At 47.8% G+C, this 22,113-nt stretch overlaps 1 protein-coding gene across 9 annotated transcripts in view; it reads left to right on the forward strand.

Annotated features, from left to right (window-relative positions):
• Nucleotides 1–22,113, forward strand: part of TACC1 (transforming acidic coiled-coil containing protein 1) — a 94,778-nt gene that overhangs the window by 24,084 nt on the left and 48,581 nt on the right. For 3 of the 9 annotated variants that reach the window (XM_010958089.3, XM_074353410.1, XM_074353407.1), the window contains exons 2-3: nt 18,718–18,904; nt 19,922–20,037. The exons of 1 other annotated variant lie outside the window; for it this stretch is intronic. In XM_010958089.3, the coding sequence (XP_010956391.2) occupies nt 18,744–18,904; nt 19,922–20,037 (277 nt within the window). In that variant the 5' untranslated portion in view covers nt 18,718–18,743. Of the gene's footprint in view, nt 1–17,552; nt 18,905–19,921; nt 20,038–22,113 lie in introns of those variants that run through there. 5 more of the 9 variants (XM_045518902.2, XM_074353408.1, XM_074353409.1 and 2 more) reach the window with 3 other exon arrangements.

Genomic DNA, 22,113 nt, shown 5'->3' on the forward strand with positions numbered 1-22,113 from the left:
TTTTTTTTTTTTTGGTTCATAGCTATCTTCACGGGTATTAAGTGGCATCTCGCTGGTTTTGATTTGCATTTCCCTAATGATTAGTGATGTTGATTGTCTTTTCATGTGTTTATTGGCCATCTGTATGTCTTCTTTGGGGAAATGTCTATTCAAATCTTTTGCCCAGTTTTGAATTAGGTTGTTTGTTTTGTTGTTGTCAAGTTATAGGCATTCTTTATATATTCTGGATATTAATCCCTCATCAGGTATGTGATTTGCAAACATTTTCTCCCATTCTGGAGGTGGCCTTTTTATTGTGTCAGTAATGCCCTTTGATGCAAAAAAGTTTTTAACTTTGATGAAGTCCAGCTTATCTATTTTTTTCTTCTGTTGCCTGTGCTTTTGTTGTTATATCCAAGAAGTCATTGCCAAATCCAATACCATGAAGATATTCCCCTACATCTTATTCTAAGAGTTTCATAGTTTTAGCTCCTAAGTTTAGGTCTTTGATCCCTTCGAAGGTGAACTTTGCATATGGTGTGAGGTAAGGGTTCCTTCAGTCTTTTGCATGTGGATCCAGTTTTCCCAGCACCATTTTTTTTTCAAGCATCCTTTCCCAATGAACGATGTTTGCATGCTTGTCGAAATCAATTGACAATATATGTGAGGGTTTATTTGGCAGCTCTGCTCTATCCTGTTGACATATATCTTTGCCTTTATGCCAGCACCACACTTGGATTACTGTAGCTTTGTAGTAGGTTTTGAAATCAAGAAGTTTTAATCCTTCAACTTTGTTCCTTTTCAAGATTGTTTTAGCTGTTTGGGGTTTCTTGAGGTTTGTTTTTGTTTTTGTAATTTAATCTCTCCATCTGTCTTTGTCTCTGTCTCTGTCTTTTTCTTCTTGGCTGGTGGCAGTCAGCAACCTTGCATGGGAGAATGCTGGACTGCCTTCAGGTGGGGGGTGTGCTATCCCAGAAATTCTCTTTCCCTGCCCTCCCTTCTACCTCGCCTCCAGCCAGACTTTTCACCTCAAGACACGAACCTGCTATGAGCCAGACACTCAGGCACTGAGTGTCCAAAGAGGATCCAGATGTGGTGGGGAGCCCAGTAGGGGAGGGCAGGAGTCACTGTATGGTCAGAGGTCCCAAGAGACAAGCATTAGGGAGCACCTGTTCCCAGAGGAGAAACTGATCCTTGAAGGTGTCTTCAGGGATGAGTGAGCAGCCGGGGGGAGAGCAGGCCAGGATCTGTCATGTCCGGGCAGTGGGGAGGAGTTGGGGGTCAGGTGGGGATGGTATGGATCTGGGGATTGGGAAGCAGCGAGTCTGGAGGGGTGGAGAAGGGCTGTGTGCCAAGGTCTTTGTGGCAGTGTGGGAGTTTGGACTTAATTCCAGGAGCCATAGATGGGGGCTTTCAGCTGACGGTTGGACAAGCCCTGGGGGGAGCTGGGGGGAAGTATTCTCCCCGAGGGGCTCAACGTCTTGGTGGGAGTCCCTGTGATTCTCCCCAGCACCTCATCCATCTCCGAGCCAGGCATCACATCCAGGATGCTAGATTTCCCTTTTTCAGCTTCTTTGTCCTCATTTTTTAAAATATTATTTATTTATTTATGTTTGTATTTGGGGGAGGAGGTAATTAGGTTTGTTTATTTATTTATTTATTTATTTATTTATTTATTTATTTATTTAATGGCGGCACTGGGGATTGAACCCAGGACCTTGGGCATGCTAAGCATGCGCTCTACCACTGAGCTACACCCTCCCCTCCTCTTCATTTTTGCATATTAGCAATTCAATAACATGTATAAACATTTTCTTCTTTTCACTTTTCTAGTTTTCCAAATTTTCTATCACAAATACTTTCCTTTGATAATCATAACATACATTTTTTTTTAAATCTGAAAATTTAGAAAACTCAGAAAACTACAAAGAAGATAAACCACTCATAATCTCATCACCCAAAGATGACTGTTAATATGTTGGTACATTTTATGACAGTCTCCCTTTTTTTGCAGTTAATATAATTTTCAAAAGTGGGGTTATATTACATATGTTTTACATCCTAATTTTTTCACTTAACATTAGAAACATTGTATCCTTATACTGAAATATTTTATTTCTTGCTTAATGGTACACTCTGCATGTACTATAATTAATTTAATTTTTTTCCAAATGGCTGGTATTCAGGGTGATTGCTATTTTGATTATATAAGTAACACAGTTAATAAATAAATTCTTTGTGCATCTCTGATTAATAACTCAAGATACCTAGACATTTAATTATAGGGTCAAAGAATGAACGTTCTAAAGGTTATACTTCCTTTTGTATTACTATATATTTCTATTATTAAATTATTCCCCCCAAAGTAGTACAAATTACCCCCCCGCCCCCGGAGTATAGCATCCTTTCCATTACTGACCACTGTCATTTTCAATCTTTGCCAGTTTGGTGAAAGAAAAAATATATATAATCTTGTTTTGATTTTTTAATTCTTATCAGTGAGAGTGAACTTTTTATGTTTATTAGCCATTTGTAATGTTTTAATTTATTTATTTCTCTTTGCCAATTTTGTATCAAGATACTACTTTTTCTATATTTATTTGTGAGAATTCTTTGTATGGTGAAGCCAGTTATCATTTATCAAGCACTTACTATGTGCTAGGAAAATGTTAGTCTCTCATGTGCATTAAGTGGTATGATGCTCAAAAGAACCCAGTGAGGTAGGCGCAGTTTTAAATTTCCATTTTACACATGAGGAAACAGGCAGAGATTCAATAACTTGTCCAGGATGTCACAGCTGGAGTGACAAAATTGAGATTTCTAGATGGCCTGAATTCAGAGACCTATGTGCCTGGCCCTTGTCTTATATAAATCTGTTCACCCTTGCCCACCATTTTTGTTTTGTATCTTCTGAAGGAGAGGTATTTTTTTTCATTAACTTTTTATTTGAGAACCGTTCCAGATTTACAGAAAATTTCAGCAGATATACCGAGAGGTCCCCATAGACGCCAGAAGCAGCTTCTCTTATTATTAATGTCTTATATGAATATGGCACTTTAGTTACAGTTAATGAAAATGAAACCATCATTGATATATTATTATTAACTAAAGTCCATACTTTATTTAGATTTCCTTAGTTTCTACCTGATATCCTTTTTATGCTCCAGAACATACTACATTTAGTTACTTTTTAATACAAATCAGCCTATCCTGTTCTCCTTTGAGGTTTCCTCTCTGTCTTTGTGCTTAGTAAGCTCTTCCCTGTCCCAGAATGAGATCACTGTTCTTCTTCTAGTTGTCGCATCACGTCCTTTTCTTTATAAGAAACCATTCATGGTGGGGAAGGTGGCTCAGTGGTAGAGTGCATGCCTAGCATACGTGAGATCTTAGGTTCAGTCCCCAGTACCTCCATTAAAATTAAAAAAAATTTTTTAATTAAAAAAGAAAAAAAGAAATCATTCACTCGATCTGAAGTTTGTAGACTGTCTAGAAAGAAAGCTCTAACATCTTATTTTTTTTTCAAAATAGCCAACCAGTTACTCCAGTACTAGTGTTAAATAGTAAATAATCCTTTCTCTTCCCACAGATTTGTAATACCATTTTTAAAAATTCAATATTATATCAAGATATTCAGTATCTTTCCTTCTGTTTAACCCTTGATGGTTTTTCTCTTTCCATTCTCACTCACTCAGCAAATATGAGTTGGCTGCCTTCTTACATTCAGGCACTGTGAATATTATTTTTTATTTATGTGGGAATTCACAGGGGCACAGGAAAGCATTTCTCAGTGTATAAAATCTGAACTTTAGCCTCCAGTATTGGGGGCAGGACATTTGCCAGAGAGTCAGACAAGGGAGGCGACCTTGGGAAAGGAGCTTGGCAAAAATAAGAACCTTCACCACTGAGATTTTCTTGTAGGTTTTACGCCGACCTAGGTCACCCTGCTGTCCACCTGAAGGTTTCACTTTAAGCAGTTTCACTTCCTGTGCAGAAACAGCGGTGCCTTCAGATTCTTGCAGGTCCTCGGTGTGCTTTGTCCGGCTTAGTTTTTCATGAACAGTCTAGACTTTATTCTTCACAGTAACGTGGTATAAAGTCCAGATTTATATAAGGAATGACGAATGGTGCACTGCTTCTCTCTACTCTTCCTTTATCTTCCACCTCATCTACCGGTGGGGACTTGGGAGCCTTGGAGAGTAAGTGAATCCCTCTTTGGACATTTCTTCAGTCTCAGTGTTCTTACTGCTAAGGGCACTGGATGTCTTTTTTGTTTTTTGTTTTTTGTTTTGGCCTGTACATGGTACAGTTTTACCTTACTCTTATGGTATGTCTGCTGTGAATGTTTTTAATAACAATTGTAAACGAAAGAAATGCTCTGTGGCTTACTTAAAGGCAGGGGTGTGACGTAGAAACTTGAGCATCGTATCTGTTTTCTGGAAGCAGGGTAGTTCTGTTTCTAATTAAACCCATACGTCTGTCTCACACCGCATGTCCCCATCACAGCCTGACAGTGTGGAAGGTGGCTGGTTTGGATGAGAGCTCCGAGGAATCTTCGGAAGATGCTTTTGCTGTAGAGCAACAACTCTGAAAACTTGCTTGGGTCACAGATCCCTTGATAACATAAAACTTTTCTAGACTTTTTCCAAGTGAAAAGTACACATATACACAGGACCTGAAAGTTAAGAGAAGGGTGGAGGGTATATCTCAGTGGTAGAGCAGCTGCTTGGCATGCATGAGGTCCTGGGTTCAGTCCCCAGTCCCTCCACTAAGGGGGAAAAGATTTAGGAGGGTCAAGAGATCCTGAGGCTGAGGCATTATCTTACTTTAATCCGCTCACAGACCCTATGATGTAGATGTAATCATCTCCATTTTACAGATGAATAAACTGAGGCCTGGGACAGTTGAGGAACCAACGCTGCAGAGTGAATGGTGGAGCAGGGATTCAGGCCAGCCTGGCTGAGAGGAAACAGTCACCCCATCATTTCCAGAGAGGGTTCTGCCACGGGGCAGCTTATTCACTAGTGGAGGCTTCAGTTTATCTGCTAGAAAATACGTTTTTATGGCTCTTTCCCTACTGATAACACAGTTCCAAGAACGTAAATGTTTGCAAAAACCTTGTCCAGCCCATTCGGTAGGCAAATAGCCACATACTGTATTGCATTTACTCAGAGCAGAGGGAAAGCCCCTCCCGGGTTTCTTTGCTGAATTATTTTTGTCTGTGAGCTGGGTGTTCCTAACAACTGCAAAATGTTATGTTTCCATAGCTACCTCAGAATTGTCCTTAAATAGGGGTTTGAGAAAACAAAACTAAGAAGGCTTGGGCAAGGCACAGCGGTGGGAAGACAACAGACTTCTACCTGCCACATGTCACCTTCCAAGCACTTCTCTGCGTCCAGTGGAGCCTCGTCTCTGTCCCTTTCCCATTTGCCCCCTCTGCCTTTTCAAACTTGCTTATCCGCTGGTTTCACCTGTGTGAAGCCATGGTTCCCATCCTGGCGTGATGACATTCGGGAACACAAGTCAAGTTCTGAATAACAGGGGCCACCTTTACAGTTGGTCCCCAAAGTGAAAGTTGGAAGGTTCTGTTGAAGACCAGATTGGAGCCAAGAGATACGGCCAAGTTTCAAGAGTAGCGGACGACAGCGGGGAGGAAGAGACCGAGGTCCGCCCTGCTTCTGGCCAGGTGGAAGGTGCTGTTCTCCAGTCTTCCCACCAGAGGGCGCCAGCCATCACCGGCCGAGTTTCTGGCCCTGTTGGCCCGAGGTGAACAGGACTTCAGGCCCCGCCTTTGCTGGGTGGGATAAAATGAGAAAGGCACCTGATACTAACTTACAGTACATGTAGGAGAGAAAAAAAAAGATTAGGGAACAAGGGAGAGTGAAACTGAGGTTTTTGATATTTCCAGTTTCTTCTGCTGGCCGGGCTTCTCGTCTCCCTGGTGTGTTGTTTCTCTTCACGCCTCCGAATGGCAGGGTTCAGGGCGTAATTTTTGTGGCTTCTGAGAAGCCTGGAGTCTTGCCTGTCCTTGGTGAGAGTTCCCTGGTGTTCACGGTGCAGTGTCAACACCCAGGGTTGGATGCAAAAGGGGTCCTTGTGACTTTTTGATTAATAGAAATACAAATCTTGAAGAGATTCTCTTCAAAAAATGTGCTGATTGACTGTGTGACAGAAGTTTCTGGTGCCTCCCCCCCACCAGGCTGCAGTGGAGTGAGCTTTCGCTCCCGAGGGGAAGGGGGAGCCCTGCCTCCCCGCCCCGCGGGCTCCGGTTCCCCTTCGGCGGCCCTGCTGTCCCAGCCCCTCGGGAATGTCCCTCAGAATCCCAGAGCCAACACCTCTAATCCGGGACTGGCTCTTCCAGCATCTCTTTTTCTCAGTTTTTGTTGCCTGAGGCCTACACTTTTCAATTTCCTTTATGTTTCTCATTCAGCAGTCTTTTCCCAGTTTACGGCCTCTATCTTTTAAGTAAAAATTTGTTTTATACCCCTGATAATTGTCTTGTCTGACTGATTCCTTACCCCTGTGTGAACGGCCAATGGGGCTGGGGAGGGTCTTGTGTTTGGGGCTGAAATGCCAGTGAGGGGGTGGGTGTGTGTGTCTGTGACTTTGTGTGGGAGGTGTGTGTATGTATATGTGTGTGTGTGTGACCGTGTGTGTGACTGTGGGAGGTGTGTGTATATATGTGTGTGTGTGACTGTGTAGGGGAGGTGCGTGTATGTGACTGTGCGTGTGTGACTGCGTGTGGGGTGTGTATGTGTGGGAGGTGTATGTGTGGGTGTGTGTGTGACTGTGACTGTGATTGTGGGGTGTGTGTGTGACTGTGTGTGGGAGGTGCGTGTATGTATATGTGGGGGGGGGGTGTCCGTGCATGCGTGTGAGCAGTTCTCCCAGGGCAGTGACCCTTGGGCACAGAGCCGGCAGGAGACTCAGGCTCCCGCTGAGCTGAAGCGTCCTCGGGGCTGTGGCGGGTCCGTGCACAGCCCCAGTGACCGGTCGCATCCCAGACTCCCCACCTGCCTTGCAAAGCAGAGAGGGGTTGATGCCATGGTGTTCATCAGCAGGCAGATCTCTCCCCGGGACTGGCCTTGCTTCTGCGTCACTGGCGGGGAGCGTGGCCCGGGGTCTCCTTTCTCCTTTGCATCAGTGTCGTCACCTCCCTCAGGCCCCCCGCCCCTGCCCTCTCCCCGCACATCTTCCTTCCCTCGGGTTGGAAAACCCTCTATGGAAGCTGAATCCTGTCTTCTCCTTTTTTGGTCATCCTGGAGCTTTCCTCCACTCCCGACACTGGATGTGTGAGACAAATCCGTCATGCGTCTGTTTTGTGTGCTTTGAGTTCAGACAGAACAAGTGGGTCCCTGGGCATGGGGTGCCCTCGCTGAGCCGCTCGGTAGATGCTCTTGAAGGAGTGAATTTAATTAAAGTGCGGATGCTGAAAACAAAACCATTATGAGTATCTGATTTAGGAAAAAAAAAACACCTCAGCGTCTAAAGGGAGAGAAAAAAAGGAAGCTTCCAGCACAGGGACGCGTCCGTCTCTCTGAGTTGGGGAATGTCTGGCCCGTTGGCCCCTGCTGGGGTTGGGAGGGAGCGTGAGTTCTGGGAACATCTGAGGCCACGTCTTCCCCGACAGCCGCACCCCGAGCCCCGCGATGAGGCTGAGGAATGTTGCCACACAGTCTGCACGTCTCCATCCCAGCCCCCGCCCGCCTGGGAAATGTGTCTGCCAGCTGTCCCTGCTGGAGGCTTGCAGAGTGTCAGAGATAAAGAGATGATTGAACCAGGAGGCTGGTGACTAATGGAAATGCCCATCCTGGTGGCCGACTCCCGCATGGAGTCCCAGCTCTGCGTGTCCTGCCCACGGCTGTCCTTGAACCGGGCTCAGCCGGTCCGCGGGGATGCCTGCAGGCCGGTCCTCCTGGGGAAAGTGTTTCGTGTCCCTCCATCCCTTGGGAATCCTACCAGAGGGCCCCAGGTTTGTTACAGGGAGTAGGAGGGGTCATGGTGGAAAAGCTGAGACCTTGTCAGGGGACATCCATCCTACGGGCTTGAGTCCTGTGTCCTTGGCTGGGTCCTGCTGGTGGGGGTGTGGGGGGTGGGGCTGAAAGGGGTTCTGAGTCAGGCCTGAGTCTCTCCCGCCCCTGCACCCAGAGCATCCAGACCACAGGCCCTGCCAGTGGAAGGGTCACGGGAGCTGTGGATTGTGGCTCCAGGAAGGGGAGTGATGCTGGGCGGACAAGGATGGGGAGTCCCTGGTGCAGCCGTGATGCGGCTGCTGTGGGTGGGGGAGTCTTGCTGAGGTAGGTCAGAATGTCTTCAACGAAAGGAAACAGTCAATGATGTTCAGTCCATAAACACCGTATTGAGGAGGAAATCTTGAACTTGCTACTGATTAAAAAGCTGGTCTCCGGTTTAGAGGTTAGAGGCATGCTTCCTGTGCAGAGAGTGAGGGGCTCGGGGGTGATGGACTCCCCAGGGATTCAGGGCGCTTGAGCCAGCAGCACGCCCGGACATCCCCCCGAGGGCCCAGGCCCAGCGTGTCTGATTCGCTGGGTCCAGGTAGGGAAATTGCATTTCTAATTCGCAGGGGATGCTGACATTGCTGGGCCGGGGGCCACAGATTTAAGGCAAAGGACCTAGAGGCTCCATCTACCAAAAAAAGAAAGCAAGAGGGGAAGAAGCTGGGAGGGGCGGGGTGCGGAAAGGAAGCAGTCAGCCAGGGTTTCAGTAAATCCGTTACAGGAGACCCAGACTTCATTAATAATCAAATGTGTTCAAATAAAACCAACAGTGGCGTAGCATTTCCACCCATTTGCCAAAGATTTGGAAGATCAACTGATTCAGTGTGGGTTCGGATTTGGGGAAAGGCTGTCTCCTACCCTGCTGTTTAAAACCGTAAATTAGTTGCAGCCCTTCTGGAGGGCAGTTTGGCTGTGTGTCTCCAAATATATAACGTGTTCTAGAGTTTTAACTCTAAGACAGAATCCTGGAGGCGTGAGAAGATGCGTTGTTCATCTGGGTTCCACTTAAAATGAGGAAAAATACACCTCCTAAATATTCCTCCATGGGGAGAAAATTATGTCATTTAGATAGGCACACAAAGGCTGCAGCCAAGAGGAGATCAGAATGCGGGCTCCACGGGGGTCTGGAAGGGTCTTGGCGGCTCGGTCTGGTTCCCTCTTCCTCCCCTGGATCAGGGCGTACGATGGAAACTGGAGAAGCTGGGAACAAGCCCTCACCTCTAGCAAAGGGCAATATGTATATTTAAATCTCATTTGTTTAAAAGTATCTGTCTGTCTATTTGTCCGTCTGTGTATCCATGCTCATAAGTACATACGTGTGTGTATGTAACAGGGTGATTTGGGAAGGTTCTGTCTACTCATTTAGTGGCCAAATGTTATGGAGCAGACAGAACAAGGCGGACAAGGTGCTTTGTGTCCCTGGGGCGTCCTTCTAGTTGGGAAAGATGGATACTAAGTGGAAAAAATAGAAGTAATTTGATTCCAGGTATAAAAAGTGCCTTGGAAAAAGGAGAGAGAGGTCGTAAGGCGTTAGACAGTCAGCCATCACCCCAGGCTGTTTTTCTTGCTGACAAATTTCATGCAGAGATAACGTGAACTTATTTGACCAATAAACCCAAGTAGGATAACGCTGTATGTCTAAGTTATTGTAGTGCTGGCATTTCTGAAGACATAGCTATTTGAATATCCAACCGCTAGCTTTTGTTTACTGAAGATTATCTCAGAATACATGAACTTGAAAAGCATTTGGGTTCGTTTCTATTATATGTCTGAGAGTTTCAGGAATCCTTTATACGTGTAAGTGCTCAGTTCTCTTCAAATCAATTAAATAGCGCTCTTTTACAAGTTAATTTTAGTAATACCATCCAAAGCTGGAAAATACCATACATTTTTCACGCAGATACATAGACACATACAGACAGATGCAAATACCTATAGCTTCTGTTTTAAAACTTAGCCGTGAATCAGGTAAATTATAAGAGGCTGGATCCAAATTCTGTGTCTCGTGGATGGCACAATTTAAGGTTGCCTGCTCGGATGGCTAAGGCTTTTTATTTGTAATGTGGTGAAGACACTGAAGCTTTCTCAACGCTTTTTCCTCTTCATGTGGCGCCAAATCTGCGATCTTTATTTTGTGTGTGACTTTGTTAATTACGCCGAAGTTTGGACAGTCATCATTCCGACGGAGCTTTGACAGATTCTGTTGCTTCTAGAGTGTTTTCTCCCCATGGTTTGATTTGTGATATTTAGCCGTCTCATCCATCTGGAGTTTATCTTACGCTCCAAGGTAAGGGTTTGATTTCATCTTTTCCCATTGCCAACCAATTACTCTTCAACCATTTATTATATAATCTTCCCTTCCCCACTGGCTTGTAACTTCTCTACCACCTAATAAATTTCTCCATCTTACAGGTACGTTTTCTGGGCTTTCTGTTCTGTTTCACAGAACACGAATATGCCTCTCTTTGCATAAATGTGTCTTAATATCTTGCAGAACTAATCCCTTTCTTGCCTCTTCTTTCCCCAAAGAACCTAAAGTATGCTTACCAGTTTAGTTACCCTCCCCACTTTCCAGATAAACTTTTGAAAAATGTTGACAAATCCTCAGAAAAATCCCATAAGAATTCTGGTGGTAATCGCATTAGACCTGTAAATTAATTGGGTAGGATCGCCATCTTTACAAAATTTAGTTTTACCAACTTGGAACATCATTCTGTGTTTGCTTTTATTCAGCTAATCACTTAGCTTACATTTATCCGTGAAGAAAATGAGCAAGGTTACTATCGGGCACTTTTACAAAAGTTCACACCCACAGAAAGGACAGCTTCCCCCTGTCCCGCCGGTACTGTAACAGGGAAGTAAAGACATACATTTTTCTTCAATTTTCACCCACATGCAGTTTCAGAAGCAAATTATGGCAGTGAAACTCTTCCTGTAGAAAGTAATAGGCTGGAAGTAATAGGCTGCATACCACGTGGTGGGGTTCTGAGTTCCCCATCTTTTTCTCCCAGGAAGGTTATGCATCAAAAACACAAGCTACCGTAACGAAGATCCCCACGTCCCCAGAGCAAGGTTTCCGTGGAGTGGGTGTCCCAGTTACTTTGGAAAACTTTTTGTGGTTTTATTCTCTCTTCTGAGCAGATCCTTCTCCCCACATCCTCCCAGCAGTGAATCTCTGCTGCCCTTTCCCAGTGGCCCCCCCCCCACGCACACAGTCTGCACCTTCTAACTTCCCAGGGACAATGTTTCGTAAATGAAAAGGGGGACACGTATTTATGGGGATAGCAGGTAGAACATTTGATATCAGGATGATCTCAGAAAGTCGGAGCCATCTGACCAATGTTCCTCTGGTCTAACAAATGGGGAGGTTTATTGGGGGAATATTTATTTTATTTTGAAGGGGAGGAAATGAAATGGCCACAGGAGAAGGAATATTATTCTATTTCAATGTCCGTAATTCCCCCGCCTTAGCTCCCACCCTTCCCTGTAACCCTGGTTAATGAAGTAAAGGAGATCTCTCAAAGTCAGGGTAACGTGCGTTATTAGAAACTTAAACTCGTAAATAATTTAGAAAGGGTTTCAGATGGTTTTCGTGTCTCAGGCTCTGTGTATAAAGCTCTCTGATTGGAGGGCCCACTCTTCCTGGTGCCTCATCTGCTAACAAGGAATGTAAGTTGCGCTGAAAAATAAACAAAATGTGCTACATCAGTCATTTTACAAGATGATATACCCGTTTAACAGGCTTTGTGATCTTAGTAATGTGGTTTAGTAGGAAAAACCAACCTGTATCTGCCGGAAGAGACGTTTCTAAGCTTAAAGGTGGTTCACTGCTCTGAGAGGATCTTCTGTGTTTATTGTCCCTTTGCTTGTTTTCAAGTTCAGATTTGTGGTAGTTGGTGGCAAGCATGAGGGACAACGTTGGGGTCATCTTCCTCACGTAGAATGGACCGACTGACTGAATTCTGTTTCTATCTTCTGTGTTCAACAACGGTTTCTCTAACACTCTTACATCCCAGGGGACAGCGCAAAAGTGAACTTGCTTATAAAGTCAGTAAACATGAAGTCATGGCATCTGCTGCGGATGAGGGAGAACCTTGTACACCTGGCTCTTCTGTGACACTGGTTTTGTGTCAACGTCAGAACATATGTGTATTTCTTTTCTGGCTTCTCCAAAAGCTGACCCCGTGTAACTCTGCTCTGGGGCGGTTCTGCTGGAAGGTCTGGTTGTGACCTAAGTTGAATAACATACCTTCTGGGGAAGTCAAACTTTGGTTTTATGATGCAGAACAAAATAGATGAGAGGGTGGATCTGATGAGGTGCCCCCAGAGCAAAGACCAAGGCAAGGATCTCTGAGCAGGCTCTAGGTGGGGAGCTTGGCCAAGTCTTTAACGAATGCAATCTGGATTCCTTCTAATTTTCCTGGAACTCTGAAAAAGTATTAACTATGGACATAAATCCAGCTTTTCTCTTTAAAAAAACAAAAACGAGAAAGGAGGTTCTCTGTACAATGTAAGTTTCAGTGTCAATGCACAATACAGATTCCCTGATCGGGGTGTGTGGGTAGTGGAGGGAAGATCTCAAATCTCCGGGTGATGACAACCCCCAGGTGAAGGACAACATTGGATCCTGTAAGGTTAAGACCATGATGTTAACTTATTTGCATATCATCAGTGCCGTTGTTGGCAATGGCAGTCTCTCACCGGGGGAGTGATGTGTACCGAGTTGTGACTCTGCAGCCCGCGCCCCGTAAGCAGGAAGCCAAGACTGCTGTGGCGGCCCCACATGGCGAGGACTGATGGAGCCACCAGCCCAGAGTGGCTGCGAGGGCATTTTTTTTTTTTTTATTCCAGTTTGATGCAGAACGAAGGAAGGAAACTGAAACTTAGAGACGAGGGTTCCAGATTCCGTTCTGGTGCCAGATAGCGGGGGCACCATTCCAGACAGGTGGTTGCTCTTTCTGCTTCAGTCCACTGTAGTCATCAGCAAACTGAGAAGACCTGTCGCACTCCCTGAGAGGATGGTTGGGCGATTGTGGGGTTGTTAGCAGATAGAGAGACCCCTAAATTAGGAGGCCCACCGAAGTGTGAGTCCTTATCTGCTGGCTGGCAAGAATGCACAGCTGAGGCAGAGGGATGAGTCAAAGCTGCCCTATTTCTCCAAAGAGGAAAAGGAAGGAAAGCCCTTGGCAGGAGAAGGAAAGAAAAGCAGGGAAAGGAAGCGCCTGAGTCGGGGGCTGTCAGCCTAGATGGCCGGTAGGGACAGCTCCTGCCCAGGTCGGGCCGCGTGGGCTTTATGGGAGGCTTCTGCCATCATGACGTCCTCCTTCCAGGTGTGATGGAGCCAATCAGCCCTTGTACAGGCTTTTTCCGGTTGTCATGGCAACCGTCAACCGTCATGGCTCTGGTGGGCGTGTCACTTAGCATGCTAATGCGTTACAATGAGTGTATAGTGAGGCTCGAGGTCCACTGGAAGTCAAATTCTCCACCATCTTGGGCTCCATTGGTTCTAACCAGCTCTTGAGTCTTCTCTGCAGCTGCCTCCTGAGACTTAGATGAGGGTAATTGGTTTCTGTTTGAGGGACAGGCAGGGGTAGGAGCCTGGGGGCAACAGTCTTGGTAACAAAAAGGAAAGTTGCTTTTAATCAGAATGCCTGCAATCTGGTGGACACAGCACTCCCCCCACCCCCCTAAAAAAAAGCTCCAAAGATTCTGTTCAGCCGTGAAAGTTTTAAAGGGAAATGAAGGCACAATCTCAGTTAATGGTTGAGATAGGTGGTCAGGGTTGCCACCCCCCAGTGCTGCAGGCTTGTCCTGATCAATAACTTGAGCTGCTCCTCTGTGACTCAGGGAGGCCTGGGCGACGTCAGCTTTTCTATAAACAAGAGGCAAGAGTTGTAGAGGGGAGTCCCACAGGGTCCTGCTCAGTGTTAGGGTCGGATGAAACTCGACTGATGTAAGGTACAGTTATCATTACATCTTAGAGTCCTTCTGCGCTTAAATATTCAAGAAGAAACAAGTTAAGGGTTGAGGGTGTTTAGCTTGGTGGGCGAGGAGAGAACGTTCAGTGATCAGGTTGACGGTGAAAGCACATGCCAGGAACGCCCTACCACGTCTTCAAAGCTCATCCAGGCGACAGGTGACTCTCAAAACGCAGGATGGGGAGGTTCTGATGAGGCACCTAAATCTAGCTGCCATTTGCTGTTTCAATTCACGTGGGCCAGTGCTTTTTCTCAGCCCTTCAGAGCTGCCCGGCCACTTTGGTTACATCATCAATCTGGCATTTAATCCTAATTGAATTAGGTGTATGTTCTGCTCATCAAATTCTTAAATTGTTAGAAAATACAGATAAGTTGATGGGTTTGCCTGCCTGCCCACCCTTTCTGCTTTCTCGGTGGTGACTTTATCTCTGATTCCCTTCATGCCATCCCGGTCCCAGCCTCCTTCCCAGCCTCTTCCTCTCCCTCAAGGTCGCCTCTCACACACAGGCCTTCTCTTTTCACCGGCTGTCGGAAATGCTTATCTTCTTTCTTTGCAGAAGCAGTTTCCTTTTCCTTCCATTGTAAAAGGTTCCGCATCGTGCGTGGACTGCTCACCACTCCGACACTTACTGAACAAGAGGAGTGGAAGATAAGGAGGCCAGTTCCAGGTTTCACCTCTTCCACCCCAGGCCACAGATTATTGCCGGAATGATCTTTCTAAATGGAAATGTAACTTACCTGCTCCAAAGCCCAGTGACTCCCCTCCATCCAGGCTCCTTGGGCCACGCAGGCGTACAAATGTCTTCTGTTTGCCCTGCACCATGTTGGCCTCTGCAAGGTTTAAAACAACTTAAATTAGTAAGAACAGGAAAGCTTGGAAGATGGCTTATAAAATCCAGGGTTTGTGGTGGGAGGGTATAGCTCAGTGGTAGAGCGCGTGCTTAGCGTGCACGAGGTCCTGGGTTCAATCCCCAGTACTTCCATTAAAGAAAAAAAATTCAGGGTTTGGGTGATGGTTAGATGGGCTCCAAAAACTGGGTCAGGTCACCCCTTAGCCACAGCAGTGTTTTCTGGATGACACAGCTACTACCCAGGCCTTGTCACTTCCCCCCACTACAAGGTCAAGTTCAACTTGAGTTAAGGTCTCCCCCATAACAGGTGTGCGGATCCTTCCCCAGCAATCAGGCCCCACCCTGCCTCTGCCCTCCCCTCCTGCTGCGTTCCCACGGGCATTCTCCCTGTAGCCAAGCCACTAAGTGGATAATTTCCTTGTGTGAGAGTTTGCTGACTCATATATTTTATTCTGTTTTTTTTTTGTTTGTTTGTTTGTTTTACCAAAGAGACCCATTTTGCAGACCTCTCTGGAGCATCCATTTAGCAGCAAGGTGTGTGGCTGGCCCTGCCACCACCGTGGAGTGTTTCAAGGAGTGTCATTTTAGATTTTCATGGTGTATTGATCCAAAGCCTCTGCGAAGGGCAAGAAGCACAGGAAGAAAGAGAACAGTTGGGCCCTTCCTCTGCTTACGGTCATTTCCAAAACCAAGACGTGCCATTTGGTCAGGAATTTGCAGACATTCTGCTCCGTGAGGCTAAGAGTGCAGCGGCAAAAAGATTTACCTTGGTTGTCAAACATCGCCCATTCTTTCCCAGAGTTACAGGGAAATTGGTATATCGCTTAGCCTCATTATTTGTACTTCTGGAGAAAAAAAATCAATTAAAGCTATTGAGTAATTACTTTACTGCTGTTCACATTAAGTTCGAAAGCTTGCAGAGGATGGATTTTCAGAAACCCAGGCCTTTGCTTCTCCATTTTCGAGAAATTGCTGTATACGCTGAGCTTTGTCTTGCCGGCGTCATCACTCGTATGCGTTCTGTTCTGTGCTGCTTCAAAATCCTGATTTCCCCAGGAAGAGTCAGGCTTAAGGAATCTATGTCACCCTAGCCAAGCTTCTCAGGTCTATTTGTAACCTACAATATTGCTTTTCTGCACATTTATTGAATACCCTGCTGAGGGTGTGGCCCTGTCCTGATCTCTGGGGAAACAAAAATAAACCAATAAATACAGTGTGGTTCCTGCTGGTTAGAAGCTTATGGTCCAGAAGTGGGACAGTCACATACGCAGATCTGCAATATATACTGTGCTCAGTGTAGGGTGACCTTACATCCTGGGACGTCCTGGTTTATGTCTGTGGTCCTGGTGTAACTATTAGCAGTGCCCCCCTTTCACAGCTATCTAAGGGCCACGGTAAAAGCCTCTATGAATGTTCTGGGTACAGAAATGGTGGAAAGCAGGGAGAAATCAGCCTGCTTTCCCAGAGCCGACACTCTGGCTGGGTGAGGAAGAAGTCTGGGCAGTCAAGGTCTAGAGACTGGAGGTGGAGGGGGCGGGGATGAGGTGTGCAAAACTCTGCAGGCAAGAGGGAGATTGTTCTGGAAGCAGCAATCCATTGGCTAAAGCTGGTCCTTGTTTCCCAAATTTCTCCTGTGAAAAAAATTCCCCAGGACACTTGGTAAAAAATGTAGATTTGCAGATCCTGCTGGCAGTTTGGATTTGTGTCTTGATCAAGAAGCACCCCCGTTGATTCCTGGACATAAACACGATTCAGAACCAGTTCTCTAGTGATCACAGCTAGGATTCCAAAAGGCCGGAATAGAGGGGAGAGGAACGGCAAGACTAGAGCACAAGTCACAGAGCAACCAGGCAAGGGCGACCCCAGCTGAGAAAACTCTCAGAGGTGGAACCAGCTGGGAGACATTTACAGTAGCTCTATGAAAAATGGGACTGCAGGGACTGTCAGACACAGCCAGGATGCAGAGGAATGAAAAGCTTGGAGGGCTATTCAGGAGGAAGAATGAACAGGATCTAGTATATAGCAATTACTGATTTACATGGGTCATAAGATTTCCAAGCAGCAAAACACTTGTGTCAGACCTAGGAACCTGGGGGGTCCTTATAAATAATCTGAAGGTTTATGTGATGAGCCATAAACCTAAAAATAATAACAGTTGGATAGTGTTTGGGTTCTTTCATGTAGACCTAAAACACACACACACACACACACACACACACACACACACAAAACAAAAACCGACTCCTGTTTATTTCACATCTCTGTAGTCCCCAGAAGTTGTGACAGTTGTGACAGTTGTGATGTGTTTATCTCTGGGAAGGGGCTGAGTGAATTCTAAAGCATCCAGATAACCCAACCCTTTAGTCTAGACTTCAAAAGACAAACCTCTGCCCTTCTGTTATGGGAAGAGTACCTGCCACGCCGTATCTTGCATTATTTTTGCTTTTGTTTTTATTATTGAATGTGTAAGACAGCCATGATTCATCAGCAGTATGCATGCCGACCCCTTCCAGGGGAGACGTCTCTTTGGCACCTTCAGCTTGACTGTTCCTAAATTCTGGGGCTGCTTTCTCTATGGGAACCTGCAGCCACCCCACAGATTGGCTGCAACTCTGGAAATTAACTCGGAACTCCTTATTCAGGCAAGATCATTAAGCCTGGATGTTTGAGGCAGTCCTTTCACTTGGTGCATTGCTGATTCTGAGCAGGGCAAGGCCAAAGTGGAATCCCTGAATGGAAAATGAAGAAAACTCGAAGAGACCTCTATTTCCCTCTGCCTTCAGCCATAGAGGGTGTTTATTTTGAAGGCTGCCGTCACCAGGCCTGTTGGCTGACTTCTGAAGCAGCAAACGAAGTCGGAAATCAAAGACTTAGAAGTTATGAAAAGAAAGAGTCAAAAAGAACGAGGAACCCATCAGGCTGTCATTTCGCAGGGTAATTTAGCGCCTGTTTTACCCAAGGCCGGGCCACGGCGCATCCACCTGTGCGGACTGGGGAGGGACAAAGCATCCACAGTTCCAGTCCTTGGCTTCTCTTGCAGCGTTGCTGAGGGATTTCCAAATCTTAGGAGTGATGGGGTTGAAGGTGAACCGGCTGAATTCTTCCAGGCGGTCACTACTAGGGAGGGGAAAACACCCACCACTGCGACCTCAAAGTTTTTTTACAAAAAGGGGTTAAACTTCTCTGCGACCCAGTATCACCCACGCCATTAAGTAGCGGTGGCAAGATAAAAAATAATAATAATAAAAAGGGAAGGAGGAACAGGCCAGCGTGCACGGAGCCGGAAAACAGACCGTCCCCGCTGCGGCCGCGGGCAGAGCTGTTAGAGGCGCCCGGGTCCTCGGCCAGCGGCCAGAGTCGCAGCCGGGAAGCCCCTTCCCGCAGTGCGGGCGCGACCAGCTTGGCGCCGCGGCGGGGGGATCCGGCCGGCAAGCCGCGCACTTCAAAGGCCCGCCGCCGCCGCCGCCCCCGCGGGCGCGCGCGAATAGTACGGTCCGAGGGGGCGGCTCCTGGGGTGCGGCTCCGCCGCAGCTGATGCGCGCCCGGCCGGCGGGGAGGCGGGAGCCGGGCCGCCGGGCAGCCGGACCCTGAGCCCCGGAGCCGCCAAGGCCGAGCCGCCGGGCGCCGCGGGCCCCAGCCCCAGGAAGGCCCCAGGAGAGGCATCTTCCCCCGCGGGAGTCGCCGGACGCGGGGGCGCCGCGGCCGCGCGTTCCGCAAGGAGGACGAGGAGGAAGCGGCGCAGCTTGCCGGCCGAGAGGAAGCGCTCCACCCGCGCCCCCGACGGCGCTCGTTTAACCACATCCGCGCCTCCGCTGGAAACGCGTCCAGGCGCCTGTCACCGGTTCCCTCCATTTTGAAAGGGAAAAAAGGCTCTCCCCCTTCCCCTCCTCCTAGGAGCCGGAGCCGGAGGAGCCGCGCTCATGGCGTTCAGCCCCTGGCAGATCCTGTCCCCCGTGCAGTGGGCGAAATGGACGTGGTCCGCGGTGCGCGGCGGGGGTGCCGGAGAGGACGAGGCCCGAGGGCCCGAGGGCGACCCCGAGGAGGAGGACTCGCAAGCCGAGACCAAATCCTTGAGTTTCAGGCAAGTACACGCGTTCCTGCCGAGATGCACACGCGCTGCCATCCATCCATCTGCGGCTCATTCTGTGTGCGTGTTTGTGGTCGCCACCCGCGTAACCGTGTTCATGGCAATGCTGCGTCCCTGCCTGTAGCCAGGTCCCCGCTGTGCATTCGAAAGTTCAGGATGTTCTGTCCTCCCGGGTGTCTTCTCCCCCAGCCCTTCTCCATTTCAGTATGAGCTTTCTGAACCTAACCCAGCATCTGCAGTCCCTCCGCATCCCCGTCTGCCTCGGTCACTTTCTCTAAGCTTGAACCTCCCAGCCCCCGCCCCAACACACACACACACACACACACACACACACACACACACACACACACACGAGTCAATCGTGGATCACACCCTGTGGAACTTGGGGCCCTCCCTTGTGGGGAAGAAGTCACTCCCAGGCCTTCCTGGGGCCCCACTGTGTCCCATATATGCACCCTTAGTAAAGAAGGTCGCGTGATGACAGGCCTCTGGCAGCTGGTGAGAAATGGTGGTCTCTACTGAGCTGTCTGTCACCCGTAAGATTGCGGAAGGCAGGTGACAGCATTCTCGGCCTCCTGCCGAGTGAATTCCAACCAGGTAGAGGCTTGCGGAAGAAAAAGGCATCCTGGCGAGAGAATTGGCTTAATTTTTTTAGGGTGAGGGGGCAATCTTAATTTTTAAACCTCCAGGAAAGGGCTCTTGGGAGAAAAGGAGTCTGTTGCAAAGTGCTTTAGGGGGATGTCACAGGGAAGGATGACCTCAAAAATAAAGGGTGCTGGAGAAAGACTCTGGAGGACGGAGATTTCAGGGAGACGGAGACCAGACAGAAGCCGGAGGAGGGCCCTGTTAGGAAAATCCACAGCAGCTCCCACCGGCCAGTCCACACCGAGGGCCCGTGGGTTGTAAAGTTAGGCCAAAATACTGGATGTTAGCCTTTGTGGATGTGGAGGCTCTAAAAGGTGTCAGAAATACCGTTGAAAGTGGTAATTCCCCATTTTTCCCCCTTGGCAGCTCGGATTCTGAAGGTAATTTTGAGACCCCTGAAGCTGAAACGCCCATCAGATCGCCGCTCAAGGACTCCTGTGATTCACAGCTGGGACTGGCAGGCCCTGGGGCCAAAACCCAAGGTAAAGACTTTCATTTTCTGCCTGTTTTGTTTAAAGTTTTGAAAATGTAAATGAGGGAAAGAAAAGTGTTCACTTAGGGCCATTTGAAAAGGTTGAGATTGTCTCCTTCCTGAGCAGGAGCTGTTTGAAAGCTGCTGGTTTATTTGAAATGATTTTTTTTTTTTTTTGTTAGTTTTTACAAAAAACAAGTGGGGTGGTCAGAGGCTTTCTTCCTGAAATAGGTTGTACGTTTGCAGAATGAGATTATCATTAATTGAACACTCCTGCTAGGCCCTTCCCCTCAGCCCCTGAAAAACAAAAAACGTGTGTGGTAACGCCAAGGTGGAGGAATGCTTAGATTTGCTTCACACGTTTCTCCAGAGTGTAGCTGGAGACAAGAATTAGAGGTAAGTGTTGCCTTTTTTAGATAAAGAGGAATCTTAAGAGGCTGTTGCAGAATTGTTTACCTCTTCCTCATCCCCCAGGGATGGTGGTAAGTCCCCGGGAAACCCCGGCCCCTCAGCCCAACCTTGAGCCTGCCCTTCACCTCCAGAAGCTGCTGCTCTTCCCCTTTGTTAGTAAAAACCATTTTTGTCACCCGGCCAGTTCTGAGTTAAGCGTCACCAGTGCTGATGGAGTTTATCTCTCCGTTCAGTTAATAGAACGCAGGGAAGCAGTCCCGTGCCCACCAGGCAAGCGCTGTGGAAGGAGATGGCGCTTTCAGAGGGGAAGCAAAATCCATATGTCAGCTTGTCTTCAGTGTTGAGGGGAAAGATAAAGCAGGGGAAGGAGGAACTGAGCGTATGTGGTGCGGGTAGGAGATGTGAAGGCAGATGAGGGGGAGCCTTCCTGATCAGGGGACTTGAGCAGAGCCGGGAAGGATGATGGGGGGCACGGCTGGGCAGGTTCCTGACCAGAGAGCTTTCTCAGCAGAGAGACTGGCACCTGCTAAAGTCTGAGACAGCGCCTGCCTGCGACAGGGGGAGGCCCTCTGGTGGCAGGGTGGCAGCATGTTTGGAGCCCCGGGAAGAGGCCAGGGTGGCTGCAGTGACTAGGCAAGGAGTAGTGGAAGCTGAAGTCATGCAGGTCCAGGGACGTCTGGACCTTAACATAGCGATGCTTTGATTTTCTTTCTGACTCAGAGAGGAAGTCACTGGAGGATGCGTTTGCTTCCTAGGGCTGCCCATAAAAAGTGCCACAGACTGCGTGGCTTAAGACAACGGAAATTTATTCTCTCACAGTTCTGGAAGCTAGAAGTCTGAAACCAAGGTGTTGGCAGGGCCTTGCTCCCCTCAAAGGTTCTGGGGAAGAATTCTTCCCTGTTTCTTCCTGGCTTCCGGCAGTTGCTAGCATTTCTTGGTGTTCTTGACTTGTGGCAGTGAGACTCCCATCTCTGCCTCCTTCATTAGATGGCCAGCTTCTCCCTGTGTGTCTCTGTGCCTTTCTTATAAAGACACCAGTCACTAGATTTAGGGACCTTCCTAATCCAGGTGGACCTCATCTTAACTACATCTACAAAGGTACTACGGTTGACCCTTGAACAACACATGTACGAACTGTGCTGGTCCACGCGTATGCTGGTGTGGAGGGTTTTTGACTGTGCTGGGGTGGGGGGCCCCTGCGTTGTTCGAGGGTCAGCTGTATTTCCCGATGCGGTCACATTCACAGATGCGGGGAGTTAGGTCTTCAGCGCATCTTTTGGAGGGAACACAGTTCAGCCCACGGCAGAGGGCTTTGCAGACAGGGCTCGTGTTTTGACTTCCTTTTTCAAAGGCTAACTGGCTGCTGTCTGGAGAAGGAACTGTAGGATGGATGTCTTTATTCTCCCAACAGTTATTGTGCTTTCTTGCTTAGTAACTTCCTCGTGGGGCTCTGGGCTTCATGACGGAGCTAGAATTACTGGGGCGATGACATCAGCTTTTCGTGAGCTGGTTTTGCTTCAAGGTGGTGAGCTCGATGCTGGGCTTCCCTGCTGAGGATTCGGGGGCAGAGTCCTCCTGGGAACAGGCACGATTCCTGCTGGAGGGCTGCCTTGTAGCAGTCTCAGTGACGTAAGAGGCCACTTCACAGCTTCCCTTTTCTTCTCTTGAGATTGGC

The sequence above is a fragment of the Camelus bactrianus genome, chromosome 26, assembly GCF_048773025.1.
Source record: "Camelus bactrianus isolate YW-2024 breed Bactrian camel chromosome 26, ASM4877302v1, whole genome shotgun sequence".
Taxonomy (NCBI): Eukaryota; Metazoa; Chordata; class Mammalia; order Artiodactyla; family Camelidae; genus Camelus; species Camelus bactrianus.